Source organism: Glycine max, chromosome 9, assembly GCF_000004515.6.
Source record: "Glycine max cultivar Williams 82 chromosome 9, Glycine_max_v4.0, whole genome shotgun sequence".
NCBI lineage: Eukaryota > Viridiplantae > Streptophyta > Magnoliopsida > Fabales > Fabaceae > Glycine > Glycine max.
In genome coordinates this window covers 41250690-41278272 of record NC_038245.2, presented here as the reverse complement: position 1 = coordinate 41278272, position 27583 = coordinate 41250690, and the positions used below count along the sequence as shown (strand labels likewise).

The 27583-nt window shown below is 28.8% G+C and overlaps 3 protein-coding genes and 1 long non-coding RNA gene across 4 annotated transcripts; all 4 read left to right on the top strand.

Moving 5' to 3' along the window:
- The first annotated feature begins 2982 nt into the window (after positions 1 to 2982).
- Positions 2983 to 7030, top strand: LOC100815319 (protein DETOXIFICATION 16). The gene is made up of 8 exons (XM_003534102.4): positions 2983 to 3422; positions 4384 to 4928; positions 5086 to 5172; positions 5293 to 5349; positions 5451 to 5689; positions 6117 to 6235; positions 6343 to 6429; positions 6520 to 7030. Exons 1-8 carry the CDS (start codon positions 3147 to 3149, stop codon positions 6577 to 6579), a joined length of 1470 nt encoding a protein of 489 aa, XP_003534150.1. The 5' UTR covers positions 2983 to 3146; the 3' UTR covers positions 6580 to 7030.
- Positions 7031 to 8777: 1747 nt separating this feature from the next.
- On the top strand, positions 8778 to 11917 carry LOC100794717 (protein DETOXIFICATION 16). The gene is made up of 9 exons (XM_003533301.4): positions 8778 to 9062; positions 9254 to 9477; positions 9637 to 10181; positions 10329 to 10415; positions 10540 to 10596; positions 10741 to 10979; positions 11168 to 11286; positions 11379 to 11465; positions 11556 to 11917. Exons 2-9 carry the CDS (start codon positions 9277 to 9279, stop codon positions 11643 to 11645), a joined length of 1425 nt encoding a protein of 474 aa, XP_003533349.1. The 5' UTR covers positions 8778 to 9062; positions 9254 to 9276; the 3' UTR covers positions 11646 to 11917.
- A 1799-nt stretch (positions 11918 to 13716) lies between these two features.
- LOC106794625 (uncharacterized) lies at positions 13717 to 16296 on the top strand. The gene is made up of 3 exons (XR_001382787.3): positions 13717 to 15392; positions 15759 to 15823; positions 15913 to 16296. It is a non-coding gene; the product is annotated as an uncharacterized lncRNA (long non-coding RNA).
- Positions 16297 to 21567: 5271 nt separating this feature from the next.
- LOC100793135 (protein DETOXIFICATION 16) lies at positions 21568 to 26393 on the top strand. Its single transcript, XM_003533298.5, has 8 exons — positions 21568 to 21804; positions 22887 to 23431; positions 23870 to 23956; positions 24644 to 24700; positions 24837 to 25075; positions 25399 to 25517; positions 25738 to 25824; positions 26147 to 26393. Exons 1-8 carry the CDS (start codon positions 21595 to 21597, stop codon positions 26228 to 26230), a joined length of 1428 nt encoding a protein of 475 aa, XP_003533346.3. The 5' UTR covers positions 21568 to 21594; the 3' UTR covers positions 26231 to 26393.
- Positions 26394 to 27583: the final 1190 nt, after the last annotated feature.

Genomic DNA, 27583 nt, shown 5'->3' with positions numbered 1-27583 from the left:
GTTTGATGTATGGTCGAACACCTCTTCCTACAGGAATTAATTAATCTTTAAAGATATTCAACAAAGTTTATCAAGTTTAACAATTAAAATTTTGGGCAATACATATTCACAGTTTTTTTTTACAAATTATTAATAATTTATACTCGCAAGCAACAATTAAAACCTTACCAAGCCATATACAATATTAAATACTTGTCTTTATTAATTATGTTATTGATGTAAATTATTCTCCGATATTACTAATAATTAATCTTTATTAAAAAACCTAATAAACACTTTTAGTTAGTAGGATCTCATCCTTTAATAATATTTTTTTTCATTTACCAGACATAAAATCCTAGACCTTGTTTAAGAGATCTAAGCCTGATTCCACTAGAATCAATGATTTGTTGATAAATAATTTAACAAATTAAACTAGATCATTGTGAAAATTACTACATAAAATTAAAATATCTAAAACATAGAAGTTAAAATTTTGAAGAAAGTAAAACTTTCACTTGTTAAATTTAAAGTTATAATTCTAATAATTTAAGTTTGATGTTTAGAATTTTCTAAAATCTAAGTTTCCATAATTTAAATTATGCAAATTTATTAGTTTATAACATTTAAATTCCAAAAAATTAAGAAGGAAAAAACAAGTTTCCGATATTTTTATCAATTAAAACCTTTGCATTATAAAAATCTAAAGGTTTGTCGGCAGTGATTTTTAGTTGTCAGTTTTAAAAAATAAATAAAAAATATAACCCATTTTTAGCTTCTTTCTAATTTTTGTTTTTCAAAATAAGCTCATTTTGAAAACTTTCAATCCTATTAAAATTAGTTTAGGGTGTGTTTATTTTGTAGCAATGAAAATAAGGATGACAATGCCAATAATAATAACAATGTTAGTGATGGTAGTAGTTGGACAAGTAGTGATATCAACAAGGTGATAATAATATTAGTGTTAATGTCAATGGTGATAATGATAATTATAATAATGTTAATAAAGGAGTGATTATGGTAGTTTACTCATCAGACCAACAATGATGGTGGTGGAATAGTCATTGTCAAATGTAAGGACATTGTTTTTTTTTTTTAAATTAAAAACAAATTGATAATTTTTTTTTGAAAATGAACATAAATGTATTTTAAAATTAAGTTAAAAAAAGTTTTAGCTCTATTTTTGTCAAAAATATTTTGTTTTAAAAATTATATTTAAAAATCAAAAACTCGCATATTTACCCAAAATAAAATTTTACAAAAATAAAATTTTGAGCATTGCATGTAACATGAAACTAATGAGATTGAAAAATAATCAAATGCTTAAATTAAAAGTAAAAAATGCAATACCATAAAAGTTTGTTTATATTTTTAAAACATTTTATACACCTATTAATTTATACAAATTAATATCAAATTACACTTCTATTTTATTTTCATTATTTGTATTTAATTTATCAAACAACATATGAGAAACGAGAATTTAATTTTAGCAATTAAAAAATTATATTTTTTAGAGAAGGAATTAAAAAATGATAAGAACTTATCATAAATAATTAAAAAATCACATATAGAGCAAAATATAGAGAATTAAATTTAAAAATGTGTTATAAGTTGTAATATCATTGAATTTTTTTTTTCTCATCGCACTTTCAAGTTTCAAACCAAAAACATTAAAAAAAGAAAATTCAGGAAATAGCTATCTTAATAATGAAGGAGATACCTTGTCAAGAATAAAAAATAAAAATGAAAGAGATACATGAAAAAGACCAACATGAGGAAATAAACATAACAAGGAAATAAAACAAAAATACATTCACAATATGCAATCCGTATTTTTTCCACTCTAATAAAACAAAAAAAATGAAAGAGACACATGAATATTATTGTTTTCTGGAAGTCACTTTTTCCACACTAATAAAACAAAAAAAATGAAAGAGACACATAAATATTATTGTTTTCTGGAAGTCTAGGATTTGGACTTTCGAGTGCCTTTTTGTCGACTCTAGTCAACACCTTGTTGGCTTATTTTATGCCTATCCGATGCACTGTTTCCATTGCAAATAAAATAATGAAGAAATAGAAGAAAAATATATTTAAATAGTTAATTAAAAAACAAAAATTATTTTTTCTATTTATTTAGACAATGGAAGAGTTAATAGAAATAAGCAAATAAATTATATAAAAATCACATTAATTCAAAAATTAAATTAATTAAAAAACATATATCAGCTCATAAATTTATACAATCTATATATTAAAAATATTTAAAAATATTGCACAGACTATATGATAATAAACATCAATTTCCCTCTTACAATTTCCTTTGTCGAAGGATAAGTTTTACTAATCATGTTAGCATCTACAATGTCTTACTTATAAGTAGTACTATCTCATTTCTAATCACTTCCCCCCTTTATTGTTTTATTAGTTATTATTTTAGTTATAGCAAAGCCTTTGTTTCCACACACCACATGGTACCTACGTAGTCATAGACGTGCTCTGTTCGACTTGTCTTGTTGGCATTACAAACCAAAAATATATAATAAATATAACAAAAGTTATCATGATCGATTACAACGAAGATAATTAATTTTTCTACTGGTCCCATTACTTTAATGTATTCTGAGTGAAAGTTATTTTCTACGGGTTAAGTTGAAGAGATTAAATTTATTATATTTTAATGATCGATTTCAGGTTATGTTTTGATCGTGTTAACTCTAGTTAATGGTATATTATAATTATTAATAAACATAATTATTCTCTTGATCATATATTTTTTATTTTAAAATTATTCTTCAATATATACAATTGTTTTTATTTTTTTCATAAACTTTAAAATGTAACTACTGTCACTATTTTTAAAATTAAATGAATTAACTGATGATTATGATTAATAATACTAATTGTATTAAAATCAATAATATATTGTATCAATAAGTCGGGTTAACCCAATTTTATTTTATATATTTTTTTAAAGGTATCCTCACTAGAAATAATTTTGTGGAATGGAAAAAAGAAAAACACTGCACGGTTCCAGTTCCGCCTTTATCTAGAGTTTTTCAGATGTTTTTATAATCTTTTTAACAACACCATGCAATATGCAACATTTTTCTCTGTCTGAGTCTTCCATGTGTTAAGAACTTAAAGAGCAACAAAGAAGAGAAATGGAGAGAGGAGACCAAAACCAAAGTGCATCTCTTCAGTCTCCATTGATTAAGCACTCACACTCATCATCATCAGGGAGGGGTATTGAGAGAAGGGAAGTTATAGAAGAAGTGAAGAAGCAGTTATGGCTTGCAGGGCCTTTGATATCAGTGACCCTTTTGAATTTTTGCCTCAGTATCATATCTGTCATGTTTGTTGGCCATCTTGGCGAGTTGTCTCTCTCTGGTGCTTCCATGGCCACTTCTTTTGCCTCTGTCACAGGTTTCAGTTTATTGGTATGTTAGTTCTCTTTTCCTTCATAAGTTTAAACTGATGGATGGGTGGGAACCAAGGTTTTAAATATCAGTCGTGGTCGCGTTACGATTTCATCACGTTTGTTGATATTGTGAAAAATTGCGGCCAACGCAATTCCAATTGTGGTCATGTTGTGGTGACAACCAGTTAAAAAACCTTAACGTTACGACCTGTTGGAATCCAAATCACGGTCGCGGATCCTTTTTTAAAACCTTGGTGGGAACAAATGAATGATTTTATTGTACGTCTCTAAAACTTGGGAAGTCAACATCGTTGGTTCAACACACTTGCTTTTTGCAAATCATCAACTGTTGCAACATGGTGTCAAGAACTCCACTAGCTGTCTATAAGTATAAGCTGGATACACAATTTACTTTTCCATTAACACTTACCTGAGAAAGAAAAAAAATAAGGTAAAATGCATTGAGCTTCTCCCATAAGCTAAAATCAACTTATGCACCTTGATTTTGGGAGAAGTCAAATAAGAGAATTTTTATAAATAAAATAAAATTAAGTGTATAAGTTGATATTAGCTTTTAGGAGAAGCTAAATTCATTCTACCTTTTCTTTTTTTTCCTGGTGCTGAAATTTAAAGTTTCATTACAAAAATCAGGGATACAAGAATCAAATTCTAGATCACTTGGTCCTAGCTAGAGGCTTTGATTATATGTCATGAATTAACAATTCCTAAAGTTTAAGCTATTTGGCAAAGACAAATGAATGGTTAGATATGGCTGAGAAAGTCATCATTATTGGTTCACAACAATTGTGCAGGTTGTTACCAATTAGACTTCTGTGTAGCAGAATGAATATTAATAGTTGGGAGTGTGAAGTGTCTATGGTTTACATTACAAACATCTTTTCAAGGATAATGGATGATGGTTTGCATTACAAACATATCAATTTTTTTTCTTTTCTTTGTTTGGTTTTTGGTTGAAATAGGTAGGAATGGCAAGTTCCTTGGACACGTTTTGTGGCCAGTCATATGGAGCAAAGCAGTATCACATGTTAGGCATACACTTGCAGAGAGCCATGTTCACTCTCATGATCGTCAGCATTCCGCTTGCAATTATTTGGGCAAACACAAGGTCCATTCTAACTTTCCTTGGCCAGGATCCTGAAATAGCTGCAGAAGCCGGGAGTTATGCTAGGTTTATGCTTCCAAGCCTTTTTGCTTATGGCCTTCTACAGTGCCTCAACAGATTTCTACAAACCCAAAATATTGTATTCCCAATGATGTGCAGCTCTGCAATTACCACATTACTACATGTACTTATATGTTGGATTCTAGTTTTCAAGTCTGGACTTGGGAACAGAGGAGCTGCTGTAGCAAATTCTATATCTTATTGGTTGAATGTTACTATACTCTCACTCTATGTCATGTTTTCTCCTTCATGTGCAAAATCTTGGACAGGATTTTCCAAAGAGGCACTGCATAACATTCCCTCATTTGTGAGGCTTGCCATTCCTTCAGCTGTTATGGTTTGGTAATTACTAATTACATTCTCTTAATACTTAAATACCAACTGTTACAATAGATCAATATTTATAGTTTTGTTATTTTTTTTAACATTGCACTTTTCAATTCTTTTTGAGATACTAATGCTGTTTCTAATTTTTTTAAACCATTATCATGGTGAGCAGCTTGGAAATGTGGTCATTTGAATTGATGGTTCTCCTTTCTGGTCTTCTTCCAAATCCAAAATTGGAAACATCAGTGCTTTCCATCTGGTTGGTTTCATATTTGAGATGCTTTTTGCATTTGTTACAAATGATTGTCTTAATTTTTATTATTTTCTCAATTATTACACAATACTTGACATTGTTTTTTCACATTCTTGGTTTTGTCAGCTTGAATACTACAGCAGCTGCTTGGATGATCCCCTTTGGACTAAGTGGAGCAGGAAGGTTGGTATTTCTTTTGAAGTTTAAGTGGCCACATCACCTTTCATATGCTTCTTTAAAAGTTTCCCTTGCTTTACCAATACTGAATTGCATGGTTCTTGCAGCATTCGTGTCTCAAATGAACTTGGAGCTGGTCGTCCGTGGAATGCACGTTTAGCAGTGCGTGTTGTCTTAGTACTAGCAATTATTGAGGGCATCATAGTGGGAACAGTGATGATACTTGTACGCAATATCTGGGGCTATGCATATAGCAATGAAGTAGAAGTGGTCGAATATGTAGCAACTATGTTCCCAATTCTGGCAGCATCCAACTTTCTGGATGGACTCCAATGTGTTCTTTCAGGTTTTTCTTTTCCCCCATTACTTTTACTTGTCTGCACAGGAGCTATGACTCAAAAGCACTGGTATAGGCTGAGAGGCATATTGGAACTTCCAATACATCTCACATACAAAAATGCAAATAGTATACAGTCAATTGACATCTGGTTACTATGGGCCAATACCCGGAAAGGAACATGTGTGCATAGTACAAATGAGTGTATGTGAAGCTTTCAGTGAAGCAATTGTAAGATTTGATTTTCTTTAGTTTTAAATTTCTCCAATGCATATTGCATAAATATGCGAGGCATACTGACAGTTAAGACTTAAACGGAATTAGTTCATTTTGTGGCCAATTTTCTTTAGAACCCACATTTCCTTCTTGCACATCACATAAGCATGAAATAGATGATGTATAACTTTCTTTTTTCACTTTGTCAACAATAATTCAGGCACTGCTAGAGGATGTGGTTGGCAGAAAATTGGTGCATTTGTCAATCTGGGGTCATACTATATAGTTGGGATTCCATCATCTATCGTGTTTGCTTTTGTATTGCATATTGGTGGGAAGGTAAACAAAAGTTCATTAGTTTGTACAATAGCCTTGTTGCTAATGGTCAATTCTAAAAAAATTGCAATTGATCTGATTTTGTTTTACATGCTAATTACATCATGTAGGGACTCTGGTTGGGGATCATATGTGCACTCATTGTTCAAATGTGTTCTTTAATGATCATAACTATTCGTACTGATTGGGACCAAGAGGTGAATTTTTTTTTCTTACTCTCAATCGTTTTGTTCCTTTTAATTATGTGGTGTTGAGTGCTGACATGCCTCTATTTTTAACTCCTTCAGGCAAAGAAAGCAACAGATAGAGTCTATAATTCAGTAACACTTGAGAGCTTAGTTTCATGAAGATGCAATATCGTTGCAGTTGCACATTCTGAGTTAAATTCTATTTGGATGAAAACAATACATGTTTTGGTATCCTTCTTTTGGCAGAAAAGTCTAGGGGCAATTATATATGCGCGAAAGATGATAGATGATGCAGTTGGCCATTGGAAGTGAATAAAGTGGTTTTATTATTTTATTTTTATGTATGTGTTGGTAGGGGACGTCTTGATGTTTTTTGGAGGGAAAAGATTATGTTCTTGTGTAGAAGATACTAAATGTGATTTTGATCTAGTTATTGAAAACCTTTCAATTTTTCTCATTGCCCCACTGGTGAGTCTATGGTTGGTTATATTAGGGGTAATTTTGTGACTGTAAACTAAGTTTCGGATAGAATAGAGTAGTACAATTATTTTATCTTGTTGTAATAAGTCATTTGATGCACTAATGGAATATTTTCTTATTTCATATTCTATCTTAACCTCTTAACCTATTGTTAAAGTGTACCTATTGTTGTATTATTCTGATTTTCAATATAAGAAAAAAATATATGTTTTTTAAAATATAAAAAAAATTAACTAATTGTATCTTATTTAATATTATTATTTCTAAAATATAGACATTTATTAAAGAGTTAAATGAAAAAATATTTGATATAAAAATGATAGGAAAGCGTAAAAAAAAATTAGGGACAATACAATTTTCGGTTTTCTACATTCCAATAAAAAGTTTTCTACTTTAAGATTCTTAAAGAGGACCCTTAAAGACACTTGTTAACATTCTTATTTAATTGACATTTTAGTTTCAACGATTCCGGCTTATTTCTTCTTATACTAAGTTCTAAACTTCTAATGAAGAGTGAATTGAAAAACTTTAATTTTTAATTAAAATTGATGTAATTAAATGTATTTAACTAATTTTCTTAGTTAGTGTGAGTAAGGTTTTTTTTCTTATATTTAACACCAGAAGGAGGAGGGAGTATTTCATGTCATACGAAATAGTTCTTAAATTCGCTGCTTTCATCGTCGATCAAACATTCATATTTTAATCCTAAGAATCGAAAATAGGTATAGAAGGATTTACAATTTCTCAAGCATTTTGCTCGTCAACCGGAGCTAGACCCTTGCTCACCCTCATTCAAATGACCATATTTTAATACTGCCACCTATTGTAGTAAATTGATTGATATTTACTGTGTCGTTGATTATTTTATCTTGTAATAAGTTATTCTGAGTTACTAAATTCGATCCTATTATGAATGCTATATTTTATCCTTCTCTTCTTTTATCAATTTTCTTAACGTTACACTTGAATTATTTTTTAAATTCTAATGATGTTTCCATTTTGTCATTATTATGGCAAACAGTCTGGAAATGTGGTCATTTGAAATTATGGTTCTCCTTTGTGTTGTTCTTCCACTTCCATATCCAAATTCCAAAGCCTGGAAACTTCAGCTTTTTCCATTTAGTGGGTTTCATAATTTGGATACTTTAATTTTCATTTTCTCAGTGTTGTTACTTTACACACGTTTGACATATTTATATATAGTTGTTCCGTTGTCAGTACAATAACTAGCAACGATGTGGATGATATCAGTCTGCAGAATGCAGGGGTTCTCAGAATGCAGTCTGGATTTTGGACCACACCTTAATGTGCAATAATAGAAATCTCAGAAACGTTTAATTCATCTTATTTAAAAAATAATTATTTTCTATCAATTTTATGAAAAAATTAAGAAACATTCTATTATTTTCAGAAACAATTTTATTTCTAGTCTCTTTTACACTATTTTTGTAAGTCCTTCCTCAGACATTACACCCATTTCTAGTTAATATTTGGATATAGTCAAGGTGAACCCTGATCAAATCTATTTAACTCGTGTGTTAAGTGGAATCAATATGTATATTTACGTTTAAACAAGTTTATAATACCAGTCAGAGTTACTAAATTCGATCCTATTAGGAATACTACATTTTATCTATTTTTTAATTTTTTTTTGTCAATTTTATTATTATTATTATTATTCATTTTTATAAAAAAAATAAAGAAAAAATGAAAAAAAAAAATCTACACTGTTGGGGTTTATTTAATATTATTTCTATTTTATTTATTTATTTATTTTTGTAAAGCCTAATTTGGAGTTTTGTTGTTGCCTTGGGTCAATCTCCATAAGAGAATTTTTAAGCAAGCTTTATGCATGCCCAAACAAACTTATCTAGGAAATAGGTGAGATTAAACTAAGAAAAAATTGTTAGTAGAAAGCAGGCAGAATGAGAGAGCAAAAAAGCTTGGACAACATCAACAGAAAAATGGGATATTCTTTCTACCTTGCATATCTGTGCACAGAGACTTCAATTAGTGGTCAAAAGATGGCAGGAAAAACAAAATTGACACAATCAACATTTGAATTTGTGTGGAATAAGGGGAATGAAACACAATGGAGAGGTTGTTCTTTGAGTGAAAGTACAGCTCGGGGAATCCAATTTCTTCAAAAAGAGTTTGGCAAGGTAAGGCTCCACCATCTAAAAAAAAACTAACTATATAGCATCTTCAATTTATCACTTACTCTTCACCACACATAGATACTCACTTGTGCATCATTCTCTAGCACACAACACAAAATATATGAATGGAATCCCATGAATACTGAAAAATCTGGAGTTAGTTTCCTTATAATGTTGGTTTAAATAAAATACAGTGAGGAGAAAAATAAAATCAAGAATGAAAAGAGTTTCAAGGCAGGAAGTGGTGGAAGAAATGAAGAAGCAAGCATGGTTAGCCGGGCCTCTCTTCACTGTTGGTGTGCTGCAGTACAGTTTGCAGGTGATATCTGTTATGTTTGTTGGCCATCTTGGAGAATTGCCTCTTTCCGGCGCTTCACTCGCCACTTCCTTTGCATCTGTCACCGGTTTCAATTTGTTGGTAAGGAGGTTGCAGCACTAAATTTGAGTATGTTTGTTATCCAAAGAGTGTGAGTCTTAATGAAAGGATTTTATCCATTGTTTACACCTTTGATTTATTTAATTCTAAACTAAGAGTAGGCCATTTTTTTGGCTGATTACTTCTTATAACTTCTAACAGATGGGTATGGCTAGTGCATTGGATACCTTGTGTGGCCAGTCATTTGGGGCAGGGCAGCACCATATGCTAGGCATACAAATGCAAAGAGCTACCTTTGTTCTCTCATTTGTAAGTGTCTTTCTAGCAATCATGTTGGTATTCACCAAACATATTCTAGTTGCAATGCACCAGCAAGTTGCCATAGCTGAGGAAGCCGGGGTTTATGCCATTTACATGATTCCAAGCCTTTTTGCTTATGGTATCTTTCAATGCCTCCTCAAGTTTCTACAAACTCAAAACATTGTCTTCCCCATGGTGTTGAGCTCTGCAGTGGTGGCCTTACTTCACATACCTTTATGTTGGGTGTTAGTAATTAAGTCAGGAATTGGAAGTAAGGGAGCTGCCATAGCAAATTCAGTATCATACTGGTTAAATGTGCTTCTGATAGGATTTTATGTGAAGTTTTCTTCCTCGTGTGCAAAAACATGGACCGGCTTCTCAGTGAAGGCCTTGCAAAATATCCCAGAATTCCTTAAAATTTCTATTCCTTCAGCTTGTATGCTTTGGTATATTCTTGACCTTGAAGTAACGTTCTCATTTTCATCATTACTAAACACTGGTACACCCTTGCTGCATAAGTTATAATGAATGAGAGTTTTCATGTCCTAAAATTCTTATCATGTTTCTGATTCAGTTTAACCCTACATGGACAGCTTAAAGGCTTGGACATTTGAACTAATGGTTCTGCTATCTGGCCTTCTTCCAAATCCACAGTTAGAAACTTCAGTGTTATCTATATGGTTAGCTCTCGGCACATAACTAAATGCATATACCAATTGCTTTTTCACCCTCTTTCACAAAATAACTTGTCTTCTTTTGAGGCTGACCTTATTAATGTGTAGTGTGACATTTTCTAATTTTCAGTCTTAACACATTCGTAATTGCATGGATGATTCCCTTTGGATTGAGCTGCGCTGTGAGGTGCCTTCATTCTCTGCATTTCCATTTTCCAAACACTTCCATTATGTATATGAATTTTCATTCAATTATAGCATTTGAGGAGCTTAAGGCATGATGTAGAAGCAACTATATATGGTTTGTTTCCATAAACTTCTCCCTTTACAGCACAAGGGTCTCAAATGAACTAGGGGCTGGTCATCCACAAGCTGCAAGTCTTGCAGTTCGAGTTGCTCTCTTCCTAGTCCTTGCTGATGGTATTATGATGGTATTAGTCATGATCCTGCTAAGAAAAATATGGGGCAATCTTTACAGCAGTGATACACATGTTATAAAATATGTAGCAGCCGTGATGCCAATTCTTGCTACATGCAGCTTCCTTGATGGGATTCAAAGTGTTCTTTCAGGTATCCGTGTCAATTTCAGAATTTCCTACGCAACTCCTTTATATGTATTTGTGTGCAAATCCTCATTTCCGTTTCACGAAAAGGTTTCTTAATTAGCTTGGATGCACATAGTACATATGTTTCAGTGTTTCAGAACATCCAATTTTGATTATAATATTAATAATGTCTATTTATTGGTGGGCAATAAGGCATTGCAAGAGGTTCTGGCTGGCAGAAGATTGGTGCAATTGTGAATCTTGGATCATTTTATTTTGTGGGAGTTCCTTCTTCAGTGGTGTTGGCTTTTGTTTTACATATGAAAGGAAAGGTAAATTACACATAATTTACTTGTGGTCTTTACAATTATTGCAACTTGCAATGGTCTTCAGATAAATTTGGCTAATGCATGTCTTGAAATAGGGCCTTTGGCTGGGGATTGTTTCTGCATTCATTGTGCAAGTGATACTCTTTGGTGTCATTACAATTAGAACTAGCTGGGACAAAGAAGTAAGGCACCTATTCTATCTCTGTTTGCTGTACTAGCCATAAACTCTTAACATCCATTCCATTCACTGTTTGCATCTTTTCCTTGTTTAGGCAAATAAGGCAGCAATGAGAGTGAAAGATACCAAAATCCCTCAGGAGTTGCCACAGAGAGATCCATTTACCATCACAGAAATGAATTGATGTCATCTTTACAGAATTAAAAGACATGAGGCATTAATTTAAATCACCATACAAAATGTCATCTCTCTCTTTCTCAACACACACGCACACATTACACATATGAGAGTTTCAAAAGAACGAATCTTAACATATAATTCAAGTAGATGGTTAAAATTAAAGCTAAGTAAAATAATTTTGACTTCTTGTAATATGGTTGTATGATCAAAACTTACTCTTCTCATCTCTCACACTCTTACTGGATATTAATGATATCAGACAGGGTCATTGGTCAACTCAGTTAGAGTACTGGTCACTATAAGAACTAAGGAGTCAATAATTGAATTGCATTAATTGTATGATTAAAATATATATATTGCCAAATGTTGGCCGGACAGTGTGCAAGTTTTTATTTTCACTTCTCTCTTTCGAATTTTTAAAAAACCGTGCTACAAGGCCCAGTAATTTATTAAAATTAAAGTGCAACGCTGATACTTTAATAATAAGTTTTTTTATATTTTGTTTTCAAATTAACTTTTTTTATTATATATGTTGTCCACTTTTAAAAAAACAATTTTCAATAAATATGATATTTATACGAAATATTTATAAATTTTATTGATTTTTAATCTCTATTGAAAAACTTAGTTAATCACCTTTAATAAGATTTCTTCTTTCAATCTTATTTTTTCATTCATACGAACTCCAATCCTATGATAAGGAATCTAAGCTCATTTTAATTTTACCAACTACATATTGGTTGTCAACTTCTTATTTAATTTCATACTTTGTTTGATATAAATGTATCGATGTTGAAAATTATTGTTAACTAAAACTTAATTATTATAAAATTTAGCACTCAAAAAATACAAATATATAAAATAAAAATTAAGTATCTAATTAATAAAAATCACATCATCCATGTTGACCCATCCATATATTTATTTAACTTCAATTATTTCATTTTCATTCTAATATTATTACTTCTTAACTATCCATAACTATCTAGTTAATAAATGAGTGTTATTGTCCTTAAATTGAATAATTATGTATCTAGTTCAATTTCAGAATACAAATTGGTAGGAAAAGAAAAAATAAGAAGGAGAAAGATAGATGGTTGCATATTTAGCAATGTGTCTTGTCGTAGTAATTACTACGACAATAAGTATGAGTATTCAAACAGAAAAAAATATATTTGATGATAGCTGCACAATTATTTCTTATTTTATTTAAAATATATTTAATAAATTAATTCTAATGAGTCAAATTTATATAAAACATTCATTAGACTTAAATTAATTTTTAATATAAAATCTCAATCTTATAATATAAATATTAATCAACAACACATTTATTTATGAAGCCATTTAAAATAATTTTATAGATTTCTAAATAAAAATAATTTTATGAAATTTTAAAGTAAAAATAATTTTATTTAATTAAATTATAATTTTAAAAGAATAAAAGATAATTATATAAATTTGTCTTAATATAATAATATAATTATTTAGCACTAAAAAAATTATAAGTAATGACTGTGAATATGTATGGTAATGTGGTAAGAAGAGAATGAATATGTGATTTTCCGTCTCCATCTCCAATCTTGTCTTTGTTTATTTGTTGGAGATAAAATCTTTGTTGTTATATTTCCTAGCTAGATATAGATGTTGACGAATATTCCATCTTTTTCATATACCAAGGTACAATATACCAAACCCTCTCTAGCTGTTTGAATTGAAGAAGCTCAAAGTGCATCATGCAAGTTCTTTAGAGGTTTTCAGTAGCACGGATTGAAGCCTAAAATGCTTCTTAGCCCCCACTAACTTACAAGGAGAAGTTAATTATGTTCAACTGCTGCATAATTTAGCATTACTCTAGTAAAATTAACGTTAAGGAAATTTGTTGAATTTGGAAAGTGGGAACAGAACAAAAAATGTCAATCTCTAGATGAAATATCAAATTTCGAATGCCTTGTATAGTTTATATGTATCATTGTTCCATATAAAAAAATACTATTTGTTGCTTATGTTGATTAGTTATTTAGATAGGCATGGCAAGTGCAGTGGACACTTTTTGTGGTCAATCATATGGAGCACAGCAGTATCATATGGTTGGCATACACACGCAGAGAGTCATAGTGGTCATCATGCTCGCTACTGCACCAATGTCTTTTATTTGGGCATACTTGAGGCCTGTTCTAGTTGTTCTGCATCAAGACAAAACAATTGCAGCAAAAGCTCAACTATATGCCAGATACTTGATTCCAAGCCTTTCAGCCAACGCTCTTCTTCGGTGCATTACTAAATTCCTACAAACCCATAACACTGTCCTTCCTATAGTGCTAGCTTCTGGATTCACTACCTTAGCACATGTCCTTATCTGTTGGCTTTTGGTTCTAAGATTTGGGCTTGGCATCAAAGGAGCTGCCATTGCATTTTGCATTTCAAATTGGCTTAACACAGTGCTACTAGCACTTTACATCAAGTTCTCCTCTTCCTGCAAAAGCACCTAGACTGGTTTCTCCTGGGAATCCTTGCAGAACATTCCTCAATTTCTCAGGCTTGCTTTTTCTTCAGCACTCATGGTTCGGTATGATCTTTGCTACTGAACCAAAATTGACTTCTATAGAAGGATAACTTGACACTCAATTCATGAGAAAATTCTAGTACTCCTAAAGTTACTACTCATTTGATAATTAGGAACTGATTGAATAAATTTCCGAAGAAGTTTATCCAAACATACCCTTAGTACTCTTACCACCAAACATACCCTTCAGCACTCATGTTCTACTTATAGTCTATTACTAAAAAAAAGAAAAGTATTTTTATGGTTCATGAAGAAGAAAATGTAATAACTGACTAACTCTTACCACCAAAACATAAATATTGCCATATCATGTTTTATATATTATTGCTGGTTTACCAAGTCTAATTGCATTTTATATGTTTATTCTCAACAGTACAATGATATCAAATGAACTAGGGGCTGGCTGTCCAAAAGCTGCATATTTAGCTGTTAAAAATGACATTGTTAATGTCCTTCATGGTTGGGGCTTTAGGATTTACTCTCCTCATAGTCACAAGGAACATTTGGGGGCATATTTTTACCAATGTACCTGAAGTAATCCGTTATGTGGCATCCATGAAACCGATTCTTGCAAGCTCTGTGTTTAATTTGTAGATTCAATTCAAACAGCATTATCAGGTATTGAATAAAGTGATACCAACAGTTACACTAAAATTATATTTTCATGATACCTTCTAAGAACCTTATGCATCATGATGAAGAATATATAGTTAAGTACAATGTAAAAAATTAAATATTAATAAAATTTTACAAGAAGCAAGGGTGTTAGGAAAATGAATGGATTCCACTTCTTTAGTGCCTATAAATAAAAAGCACTACATCAGTAGCCAAAAAGTAAAGGCACAACTACTAATTTGTGACACTTTGACATGTATGACTATTTTTGTCAATTTAAAGTAATTTTTAATTTAAATTTAGAAAAGAATGTTAATTTTAGAGTATTAACCATTAGATGAGTACATACTCTATGAGTACAAAAAAATTGGTCATGCTTGACCTTTTGTTTATTATATATATATATATGATGTGAAGTTAACCTCTGCTAATCCTTTGGGGTGTGAAAAAGGTATTGTAAGAGGATGTGGTTGGCAGAAGCTTGGGGCATTTGTCAATGTTGGATCTTATTATCTTGTGGACCTTCCTTTTGCAATTGTGTTGGCTTTTGTCCTCCATATCAAAGGAGAGGTAATAAGATTTAGCCAATCTGGTATCATTTTTTTTGTAAAATTTTTTTTTTTTAATTTATGAAGATGTTTGAAATCCTGTAAATTTTTTGTAATATATTTTTCATTTTCATAAAATTAAAATGTTTTATTATTTAGCTCAGAGTAAGATTCGGATACCTAAACTTATTTGCATGTTATAATCTATATAAAAAATCATTATCTTAGGTTTAAATTTATAAAAAAATTGTGAAAATAAAAACTTACTCAAAATTTTGTAGGGATAAATTATAAATATTGTCGTATTTATTAGGATTTCAAACATATTTTAGATTTTTTTTATGAACTTAATATAATGAATTTGTTTAATTGGAGTTAGTGCTTTTAGGGGCTACTTTTAGGGATTGTAATTGCCTCCTTGTCATCATGTTGCGCACCAATTGGGAGAAAGAAGTGAGTCTTCGTGTCTTCAACTCACTCGTGTTTTCAAATTCCAACTTTGGATCATAACATCAATAATGCAATATCTTCATACTGTTCAGGCAAATAAGGCAGCAAAAAGAGTAAGAATCAACGGAGTCCAACCTGATGCAAATGCACTGCCAAGTGACCAAAATGAAAATCGTCGACAGTTGAACAGTAATTATGCTTAGTTATTCTGTTTATTTAGAAAAAGCAGTTTTTTTAGTGAACATTTTTTTGGGCACAATTATATCTGTACTAAATAATAAAGGGAATATCATATCCCAATTTAGTGTCAACATTTTATTGGACAATTTTATCTCTAAATTATTTCTTAAACTTTCAATTTTTTTTTCCTAACCTATAGTAACTTTCTACTACTTTTATATTTATCTTCGGTTTTTTTTATTTCTTATTTATTTATAAATTTTAGAGAGGCACGTCCTAGTAGTATATAAAAGGAAAGTGCCCTCGTAGATTCAAAGTTACGTTGTTAAAATCAAACCAAAGATTAAATTGGCAACGGGAATAATGAATGATTCACGATTTAATATAATTTTTATGATATTATTATTAAAAAATAAAGTTAATCTAATTTTTTTTGCTATTTATTCTAATATTAAATGTTTCTATTATTAATACAATCAATCTTTTCTGATGTATTCAATTAAAATAATATATTTAATTCACAAAAAAATTAAAATATGCATATTTAATAAAGGCTAAATATGGTATAATGATTCCTTCAGCAAAAAATATGTATCACATAATTATTAGAATTTAACTCGGAATGTGGATTTTTTTTAGTGTACCATAAGTGCAACGAGAATTAAACGTACGGATGATGGATCTAGTGGGTTTACTCATAATATGGATGATGGATCTAGTGCACGGTTGAATCATAGATCATGATTTTCTACCGTGCTTTTTCAAACCTAGATCTCAAACACGAATTAAAAAATAATTATCAAAATATGTACAAAACTTTAAAGAGAGAGAGAGAGAGAGAATGAGAGAAAGTACTAGTACAAGATATGTTAACACTATGATCGATTTTAGATGATTGATTGTTGTTATAGCTCTTAAAAAAAAGTGTGTTATGAACCCTTCAACATTGAGCTCGTACCTGCAGCAATAAAGGGTCGGGGTGGTGAATGAAAGATAGCTTAGGAAGCACAAGAGAAATTATTTCATGGAGTACGTGTACTTGCAATCCGTATCATCCCTATTGGCGTGATAATCCATTTTATTCCAATCTTCGTGATCATATCCTTCGAGGAAGGTGCTATTAATTTGATAGATCTTAGTTTCAAAGATAATACTACCTTTGTCTTTTTCATCAATATTCAAATGTGAGACACTTTTTCGAAATTTGCTTGTTTTTTTATATATTTTTTTTAAAAAAATTTGTATTAATTAATTTTTTTATTTAAATATTCTTAATTATTTTATAAAAAATATTATAAATTTATTCTCTCTTAATTTTATGAGAATTGGAAAATAAAAGTGCCACACATTAATTTATTTTGTGGAAAGCAATTAAGTGAGAATAGTGGGATAATGAGTCTTGGCCTAATAAATTTGAGGATAATTTTTAAAAAATAATACTCTCTTCATCCCATTATAATTAGTATCCTAAGTTATTTTATATGGACAAAAAAATTCACTAGTGAATATCCAAATGAGTAATAGATATTCATTTTATAATTAACATGGTATAATATAATTCAATACTTATATGAAATTAACATAATTTATTGTAAGTTTATATATTAATTTTTTATTTTATAAAAATAGTATTTTAAATAATATATAACAAATTTATATATATTTTTTGTCCCGTGGAATATCCTTTTCTGTCCTTATATAGGGATAATTTGTGCAAGTACGTTCTGATATGGGTATTTTTACTATAAATAAATTTTTTAATATACTACGTTTTTTTTTTGTCAACAATGTGCTGATCACACACTGATTCCCATGGACCAAGGTTAGACCTAATAATAAGAGAATAGTCCTTTTATCTTGACCTTAATAACTCTTTGCAGACTTTGCCCCTATATGTGATTGTTGCCCTTCTCAAGGTCACTGTGTCCAATTATATTATTGATGTTAGATAAATTAGGTCCCGTCAAAATCCCACTTGCTTGGCATAACTTGTCGGATCCATTATACTTTATTCTGACACATACGTCAATGTAAAAATTATATTTAAGATTAGTTTAAATATAAAATTAAAATATTTTCAGTAATTTAAAATGAATCTTATCAAAATTATTTATCTACAATCTTAAAATAAAATAGAAAGCAATATACTAATAAATTACACCATCAATAATTTTATATGAATATTTTTATTAATTTAACCATTAATTTGTAATTATATATTATTTTGATTATTTGTGTCAAATTTTATAAAATTAAATGTTTATAAGTATATAATTCAATAATTATTTTTTTATATATTTCAAAAATAAATTATATCAATTATGATATATGTTAATGAAATATTAAATAATTTTATATTAATATAATATTTTCTAGATAATTTACTCCTTTCGGATTGAAATTGAAATATAAGAAGGAAAAAAATTAACTCACATTCATCAATAAAATTAGTTAACATCATTTAATATTAAAAAAAATTATATTTTAGATAAACGTATATTATTTTTAGTTGTTTATATTTCAGTCGAAAGGAAATATATGATAAAAAAATTTAATCTAATGTTAAATTTTAAAATGATACTTTTGTCCAATAAAAAAATATTAATAGTATAAAATTTTTGTGTAATGGATTGCAAATGTTATATATATATAGAGAGAGAAATAGAGAAATAAAGTCACTTATTCATTTCAACAAGTTATGTAAATTTTTCTGTAAAAAAAGTTATGTAAATTTTAAAAAATTCAAGTAAAGTGTACGTTTTGTCACAAAAGAAGTAAAGTGTACGTATTTTATTCTTGGTCATTCTTCACAATAAAAGACAATAACGGATCCACTGATATAAAAAAATGGATCCACATATTACATGCATAGTTATAATTGTCTTTAGAATTTAGCATACAGTGAATAAGAATCATTACGAGTATTTTTCATAAATTTATTTTTAGCCTCATTGTTTTCATACTTTCAATTAAATATTTTTAATATTCTTAATTACTATTTTTTATTTAGACGTGCATTTCACACACTATAGTACAATAAACTAAATCTTTCTCTCAACCATTTTAAACCACCTTTATCTTATCTTTGTATGTACAAATTTTTTAACTATTCAACTCTTTTAATACTTTTTAGTAATTAATTCCTGTAATTCAGAATTTTGACTTTCTGATGAGATGTGATATTCTACATACTTTTTATCCGGATAAAATATGTGTTTTTGACAATCAAATCCAAAACTTTTCTTACACACTTCACATGTTTTGCACAGTAAATTATCCTGATTGAACACAAAGTACCAAAATATTCTATCCATTCTAAAATAATAGTCCTTTAATATGGACATTGATTAAAAAAAGATTTAATTAATATAAATTTAAACAAAAATATCATTAATTTTTAAATTATTATTGTCATAAATGATCGTATTATCCATCAATAATAAATACATTATGCTTTCCACTAACTTTTTTTATTGTTGTCTTATTCATTTGCAAAAATGATTTTATTTTCTTAATTACATATCAGGATATTATTGAGAAAATTAGCTTACAAAGATTAAAAGGATAATTGATTCAGATTAAAATTGAAAGGCTAAATTAAATATTATTTTAAAATTAAAAAAATATTAGTTTACATATATGAGTATTGCTTCCAATACTTTAATATTTTAGTTCCATCATTAACACGATAAAAAAAAACTATTCCTAATCTCAAATATAAGAAAAAAATAATTTCATCCGTTACCTGATTAATTAAGGTTAAAAAAGTAATTAATTTAGTTGATATAATAATACATTTTATTAAATTTATAATTTTTTTAAAATTATTTTTATCATTAATATTTTTTATTTTTTGAGTTGTTTGGTAATATATTGTTTATCTGAGAAATATTTTTAATCTAAAAATAATTAATACAGTAAATATTATAAAATAAAATTTATAAAAAATAAATATTATTTTAAATTCGAGTGTAACTAGTATGAATGAGAAAACATTTGAGACGCAGGGAAGTATGTCAAGTGTTCTCGTACTACTACAAATTAATAAGCTTTTCTTGGTCGATTATTGGGGTTATTCTACGATTTTCACCCATCTTAAACAGGGGTGTAGTAAAATATAGTAGTCTATACAAATCCCCCCACACGGCTACACCCACGCAATAATTGCATAGCAATAAACACAATCTTGCTACCAAAACTCCATACACATTAATACTAGGGCAGTTACAGCAGAGTTCATTATTACAACTCTTTTTTTTAACATTATTACTACTCTTAAAACAACGATTTGTACCTCAGTTTTTTTTTTTAATATAGTAGTCTAATATTAAGACATCATTAATGTAAAAATTTAATATTATTAATCTTTTAAGAATCATTTTAAATATGAATTTCAAAGTAACAAATAATAATTACAAAAACTATTAATTAATCTTATTCTATATTATAATCTGCATATAATTGAATAGTAGTAAAATAATCTTTACATTACATTTTATTTAAATTCTTTTAATGTGTATGCGTATTGATTATTGAAAAACTATATTTTTTATTAAAATATTTTATATTGAAAAATATAATTTTATCTATTTCTTATATTATAAAATAATTAAACATATATAATAAAGTATATTTAAGAAATAATTAATTAATATTAATAGTCATACATTAAAAAGTTATTTATTCTTCATTCTAGACTTTGTACATTTAACACCAAAAAACCAAAGAACAATAAGCGTAGAGAATGAGGACGTTTTTATTTTATTTTTACCTTAGGGAGAGAAAACAAATAAATAAAAACATGTAAGAACAATAAAAATAAATATTTTCTTTCATGAGAGTGAGAAATTAGGAATAAACACTCTTCAATAAAATATTTTATTTATTTTGATTCTTTAAATTTCTTTCATCATTAATATATTTTTGAATTTAACTTTTGTAATTGGCTATGGATGTAAATAGTCATATTAAAATTCTAAAAATACTTTTTATGCAAGGTAAAGTTAAACTCTCAAAAAACTTAAAATATTAAATTTTTTTTACTATTTATTGAACTAAAAGAATGAATCAGAATTAAAGATATTTTTTGTAAAAATAATTGATGCAACAAACATTTTAGACTTGTTCTTATAGAAAGAATAAAGTTAAATATCTAATTTAGTTATTATAAAAAGATTGAAGGGAATAAATTTTAATGTTTATTGTTTAAAAATATTAAATATAAAAAAGTTAAATATTCATTAAAGACACTCGGTAACAAATTCATTTTTCACATTTGGTTAGTCAAACCTATGACATAAATTGTTAATATATAAGGTGTGCAGAGTCGAAGGAGTTAAACCAGTGAGTTGAAAACACAGTTATGCAACTAGTGTGAGCAAAATTAATGCATCCATCAAATGCATCAACCCATTCTGGCATTTATTAATTATTTTTAATCATCAAAATTTAATTTATAAAAAATATATAATATTTACTGTTATTAATGTATTTACATTATGATTTAATAAAAAATATTTATTGATTTCTAGACAGTGCTGTTTGAGAGGATCCTAAATATCATCATTTTGGAGAAGAGTTCTCTCTTATTGTCTATGAGAATTGAACAAGAGAGAAAAATGGCCTTATGGAAAGAGGAAGCAAAGAAGCAACTATGGCTGGCAGGGCCGATGGTATTTGTTAGTGTGTTTCAGTATAGTTTACAAGTCATATCTCTCATGTTTGTAGGCCATTTGGATGAGTTGCTTCTGGCTAGTGCTTCTTTGGCAACATCATTTGTCAATGCTACTGGTTTCAACGTGTTGGTAAGTTGACACTATTTTCTAATTTTATGTTATAGTTTTCCCATTTCCAGAATGTGAGATGAGATCTATCCATGCTTGCATGTATATATATGCATGGAAGTGTTCTTTCTCTGCCACCATTTTTGTTTATAGTATATACCAATACATGCAAAACTTGCATCGCTCTTGAAGTTGCATTTTTCTCAAACATGACAAATGTAAAACTAGTATAACTTTTTCTAATTAAGTACAAATTTGATTATTAACGAAGAGGGGAAATGCACAGGACAAGTTTTTAATACAGACACTCTAGTTGTTTTTCATTAGGTGTCAAAGTGTCAAGTATCATTTGACATTATCAGTCTATATATCATCTTAATACTTGTAAGACATATATGCATTAATTAGACAGTACTCGTCAAGTGTTTAGCTAGTTTTTTCTGTCTATCTGAATTTTCGAATCTTTCTAAGACCACTTTTCCCGTTTGGTGAGTGATCCTCACTCGAAAAATCTTTGATGCCTAAAAACTAATTTTAAGTAACCGTTATTGAGTGAAATTATTTATTGTTCAGGCCTATATAATAATCTTTTAGATTGACCTCTATTAACAACTCAAGCATGTCATTGGTGTCGTAGTATTAAGGATGTCTCTCTGTTTTACTACTTTTTCTATAAAAAAAAAAAAAAAAACTAGATTCTTATATATTTGAGCCCTCGCTTTACTTTGTTTTTGGTGTTCATGCCAGAACCCGTACTTTGTTTTGGGTTGAAAACCAAATTACTTTACTTTTTCACATAGGGAAAACAAGTTATTTTCAGCACTACACCTTTCATCAATTTTAATCTGTTAATTATAAAATTTTAATTAGTGTCAATCAAATATGAATAAATTTTCATTAACTTATGATTAGCTTCAATTAAAACATTTAAATTTTAAGAAAATATAAAGTAAGTAAAGAATTTAAATTGACAATTTAAAATATCAAATATAGTCTTGTTCGGTAAACATGTATTTTTTTATATTGTATATTATCATTATTATGCACTTTTTTCTTCTTATGATGCTAATCTTTCTGACATGTTCATGGCTCATTACACTTAGATGGGCATGTCAAGCGCACTAGACACATTTTGTGGTCAAGCATATGGAGCAAAACAGTTTCACATGCTTGGTGTACACACCCAAGGAGCCATGTTGGTTCTCACCCTTGTTACTATACCCCTCTCCATTATTTGGGTATTCTTAGGACCTATTCTAGTTGCTCTCCGTCAAGATAAAGAAATTGCAGCACATGCTCAACTATATGCCAGATACTTGATCCCAAGCCTTTCTGCTAATGCTCTTCTTCGGTGCATTACTAAGTTCCTACAAACCCAAAACATAGTATTTACTATGGTGCTAGCCAGTGGACTTACTAGCTTACTACACTTCTTTCTGTGTTGGGCTTTGGTTCAAAAAATTGAGCTTGGTATCAAAGGGTCTGCCATTGCAATTTGCATTTCAAATTGGTTTAATACCATAATACTTGCACTTTATATAAAGCTTTCCCCTTCATGCAAAACAACTTGGACTGGTTTCTCAAAGGAATCATTGCATAACATACCAAGATTTCTCAGACTTGCTTTTCCTTCAACACTCATGGTGTGGTATGATATTCTTTTCTTAACCAAAATTTGTCTCCATAGAATGTACCAACTTGCATTGCAACCAACCTAGCTAGATATAAGCGTCACTGTAGTCAATTGTTTTTCACTACATTAAATTAATCCTCAAAAAATGTGCAAAACAGTCCTTTAGTCCTTTAATGCCATGTTTGTGTCATCAATTTGGTTATTGAAGCACAAAAATCAATGACTTTAATTATCATAGGGCCAAGTTGAAGTCACTCATAAATAAAGGACTAATTCAATATGTGGTATATTTTGGGAAGATAAGATGTACATTATTTTAATTAATGTTGTTCTTCGCATATCAAATAGAGATAACTAGAGAAAAAAAAACTTATTTATTTTTCCTTAATGTGAATAACTACTCATGCTGAGAAGTTGTAATTGCTATACTCCTATTGTATCACTATGTTGCAGTTTAGAATCATGGACGTTTGAAATAATGGTACTTCTGTCCGGTGCTCTTCCTAATGCGAAATTGCAAACTTCAGTGCTTTCTATATGGTTAGTTTTTTCTATTAATAGCTTAGGAACTATACTACTGTATGTTATAGATATTATTATTATTATTATTTATATTTAGTCATAACCTCTAAAATTCACGGTAATAAAAATGTGAAAACATCAATCCAATTGTATCCATTAAATTTTTAATGTCACCCAACCCATGCATGTCTACATATATTTATATATGTAAGTGTGTACACACATACACGTGTACGTGTGTGATCAAGTTGATTACTACAAGAGTAAATTTAAAATAAATAAAAAAACACTTCAAATTATGTTCACTTTTTTTCTCTCTTCTTTTCCTCTTATTTCTATTATTTTATTAAGACTTAAAGTGAATTTTCCAAATGAATTAACAAGTAATTGTGTCTCTATTTATATATAGGCTCTATTGCTTCCACGATTGTTTTATATTTTTTGTTTATAATTTATATTGAATAGATCAATTATTTTATCTATTAAGAGTGAAATATTATAATTACTTGATTATAAAATATTTTTAAATTATTTTTTAAGCTCAGATAAGTAGTTGATTAGTATGAAAATTAATAACTAATATTGCACTATATCTTTTTTAATAAATTTTACCATATGCCCTAATATTTCTAAACACGACCTGTTCTCATTTGAAAATCTCTTTCTTCCCTTGTTAATGACCAATTGTATTTTTTTTCATCCCAGCCTTAACACATCTGGTATATTTTGGATGATACCATTTGGAATTAGTGCTGCTGGAAGGTTAGCCTATCATGCTAAACTGTTTATATTCTATAAAAATGAGCATGCTATATTACCATATGTAATGTTGCAGTCACATATTGTTTTGCTTATTATTGACCATAACAAGTCTCATTACATGTTTCCACTTAAACAGTACACGGATCTCAAATGAATTAGGAGCTGGTAGTCCAAAAGCTGCATATTTAGCTGTTAAAGTCACCATGTTCTTGGCCTCAGCGGTGGGGATTTTAGAATTTGCTTCCCTTATGTTATTATGGAGAGTTTGGGGGCATGTTTTTACCAATGTACATGAAGTGGTCAAATATGTGACTTCCATGATGCCACTTGTTGCAAGCTCAACCTTTATAGATTCAATCCAAACAGCATTTCAAGGTATTTAGTAAAATCATTCGATGACATGAGGTTCAAAAATTTCCATTTTCCCCGGTTGATTGAGTATTCAGGAATTCGATTAAATTGATCATTTCAAGGAAAACAAAATAATCTCATCCAATTTCATCAATTTTCTTATTCATTATTTTTTATTTTTTATTTGATTTTTACAGTTTACATTGAATTGAAACGAATTATAAATACCCTACTTGTTGATCTAAACACTATACAATGCAATTGGAATGCAATCTAAAATCTTTAAGGAACCTAAGTGTTTATCCATATATGTTTGTAAACTTTGCTAATTCCTTCATTGTGCACAGGTGTTGCTAGAGGATGTGGTTGGCAGAAACTTGGTGCATATGTCAATCTAGGATCATATTATTTTTTGGGCGTTCCTTTTTCCGTTGTGTCAGCTTTTGTCTTCCACATGAAAGGACAGGTAAAATATAACCATTTTATCATTAAGAAAGATCTTATAGTAAATATCAATATCCTTCAGAATTTGGTTTTTAGCTGAAATTAATTAATAACATTTGTAATTTATGTAACCAGGCTTACTTAGTAAGGCTATTGATATTTGTTTGTATCTGGCATGATATATAGTGAACAGGCAATGTTCAACTGAAGCTAGTGATTATCTTCATTCTTCATAATTACAGGGACTATTTTTAGGGATCTTAATAGCACTTATTGTGCAAGTGGTGTGTTTCCTTCTTGTCACCTTACGCGCCAATTGGGAGAAAGAAGTAAGCATAGTTGTCTTACCTTCAACTTAGTTTTGTAATCAACCCTGAATCTGGATACTAACAAATTAAGATAGAAATATGACAGAGAAAAAAATTTGGATGCATAATTCTCATTGATAGTGATTGATTTAAATACAACTAATGGCTAGCTACAGAAGATAAAGAATTAATTAGGAAAGAGATAAGAAAAAGGCTAACAATTTGATGCACCTTAAAGATGAAAAGTTTGTTAGACAGCTTTAATTAGATAAATATTATTATCTCTTAAATGCTAGCTACTTAATTATTCCTTAACTAACAACCGTGTCTCTTCATTGTTCAGGCAAAAAAGGCAGCAACAAGAGTAGGAGGCAGTGGAGTCCAACTTGAGGACCTTCCTCGTGACCAAAATGTTAATATTGTTTGACAAGTTGAAGAATTTTTATGTTCTTGTTATATGAATCCGAAACTCAGCATCAATGTACTTAGAGCATAACCATAATTATTCCTTAGCATAACACTACCGAAACAGTAACCCCTGCTAGCTAGAATTCAGTTAATTTAAAGATTTAGTTTTGGATCACTTTTTTTTTATTATCTAGGTAACGAATATATTTTTAACTTCATTTGTAATAAGATAAGATATGAGAATATGACAAGACAAAAATATAATTAAATTTTATACTACTCAAATTGTAATATTTAATTGACACTGGATTGGATAGTGTGTTAAAATAATATATATATATATATATATATATATATATATATATATATATAATATTATATCACAATATACATAGAGAGAGAAAATAGTATACATTAATCATGTATAATATATTTTTTAACTTGTATGATAATTATTTAAAAATTATTTTAGCGATGAATTATGATTAAATGATAATGTAAAAATATTTTTATAATATTATCAGTACATAATCATTAAACTCATATATTATTTTTAAAAATTACATATTAGAATCCTAATATTGGAATCACATATTATTCTTTTAACAATTAATATTAAGTATATATATTATCTATATATCCGACAATAATTCATATGAATTACTTCTTATCCTAACTTTTTATTTTATTTTATTTAAATGTAATTTTGGATCTGTTATTTAAAATAGAAACATTTAGTTCTCCTATTTTTTAAATTCTAATATTTTAGTACATTTAAAAAAAAAAAGCATTTAGTTTCTATTTTTGTAAAATCTGTAATTTTGATCTTCCCCTCAAACTGAAAGTGTTAGACGGTTAAGATATTAACATTGACTATATAACATAGATTAAACAAATTATCTTGTATCACATCGAATTAATTTCTTGCTGATAAATACTTTTTAAATTTTTTATTGACAAAAATATCTCTATTTTAAAATAAGAAGACTAAAGTTGTGAAATTTAAAAAAATAGGAGGATTAAGGTGTCATTTGGTTTGAGTATTTGTTTTTTTTTTGTTTTTTTTGAAAATAATTTTCATTTTCAAATGTTCAAGATTTAGAAAATATATATCAAGAATAAATATTCCAAGGGTCGTCGCATTTTCACTTTTTTAGAGAAGGTTGTAAACGTTGTGGGTTTGTTGTTTTCAGTTTTGTATTGATTTTTGAAAATATTTTTAAAAAATGTTAACTAAATTTTAAACAAACTTATTTTCACTCTTTTTTTTGTTTTCTTTAAAAATAAAAACAAAAAACACTCAAACTAATTAAACATCACCTAAATATCTATATTTTAAAATAAAATGACCAAAATTACATAATTTTTAAAA

Excerpts from the sequence above, each read along its gene's own strand:
- LOC100793135 (XM_003533298.5), top strand. The coding sequence starts at position 21,595 with ATGAGAATTGAACAAGAGAGAAAAATGGCCTTATGGAAAGAGGAAGCA. Across the intron at positions 21,805-22,886 it reads CTACTGGTTTCAACGTGTTG|ATGGGCATGTCAAGCGCACT; the intron begins GTAAGTTGACAC and ends CATTACACTTAG. Across the intron at positions 25,825-26,146 it reads GCGCCAATTGGGAGAAAGAA|GCAAAAAAGGCAGCAACAAG; the intron begins GTAAGCATAGTT and ends TTCATTGTTCAG.
- LOC100815319 (XM_003534102.4), top strand. The coding sequence starts at position 3,147 with ATGGAGAGAGGAGACCAAAACCAAAGTGCATCTCTTCAGTCTCCATTG. Across the intron at positions 3,423-4,383 it reads TCACAGGTTTCAGTTTATTG|GTAGGAATGGCAAGTTCCTT; the intron begins GTATGTTAGTTC and ends TGGTTGAAATAG. Across the intron at positions 6,236-6,342 it reads TATTGCATATTGGTGGGAAG|GGACTCTGGTTGGGGATCAT; the intron begins GTAAACAAAAGT and ends TACATCATGTAG.
- LOC100794717 (XM_003533301.4), top strand. The coding sequence starts at position 9,277 with ATGAAAAGAGTTTCAAGGCAGGAAGTGGTGGAAGAAATGAAGAAGCAA. Across the intron at positions 9,478-9,636 it reads TCACCGGTTTCAATTTGTTG|ATGGGTATGGCTAGTGCATT; the intron begins GTAAGGAGGTTG and ends AACTTCTAACAG. Across the intron at positions 10,182-10,328 it reads CCTTCAGCTTGTATGCTTTG|CTTAAAGGCTTGGACATTTG; the intron begins GTATATTCTTGA and ends CTACATGGACAG.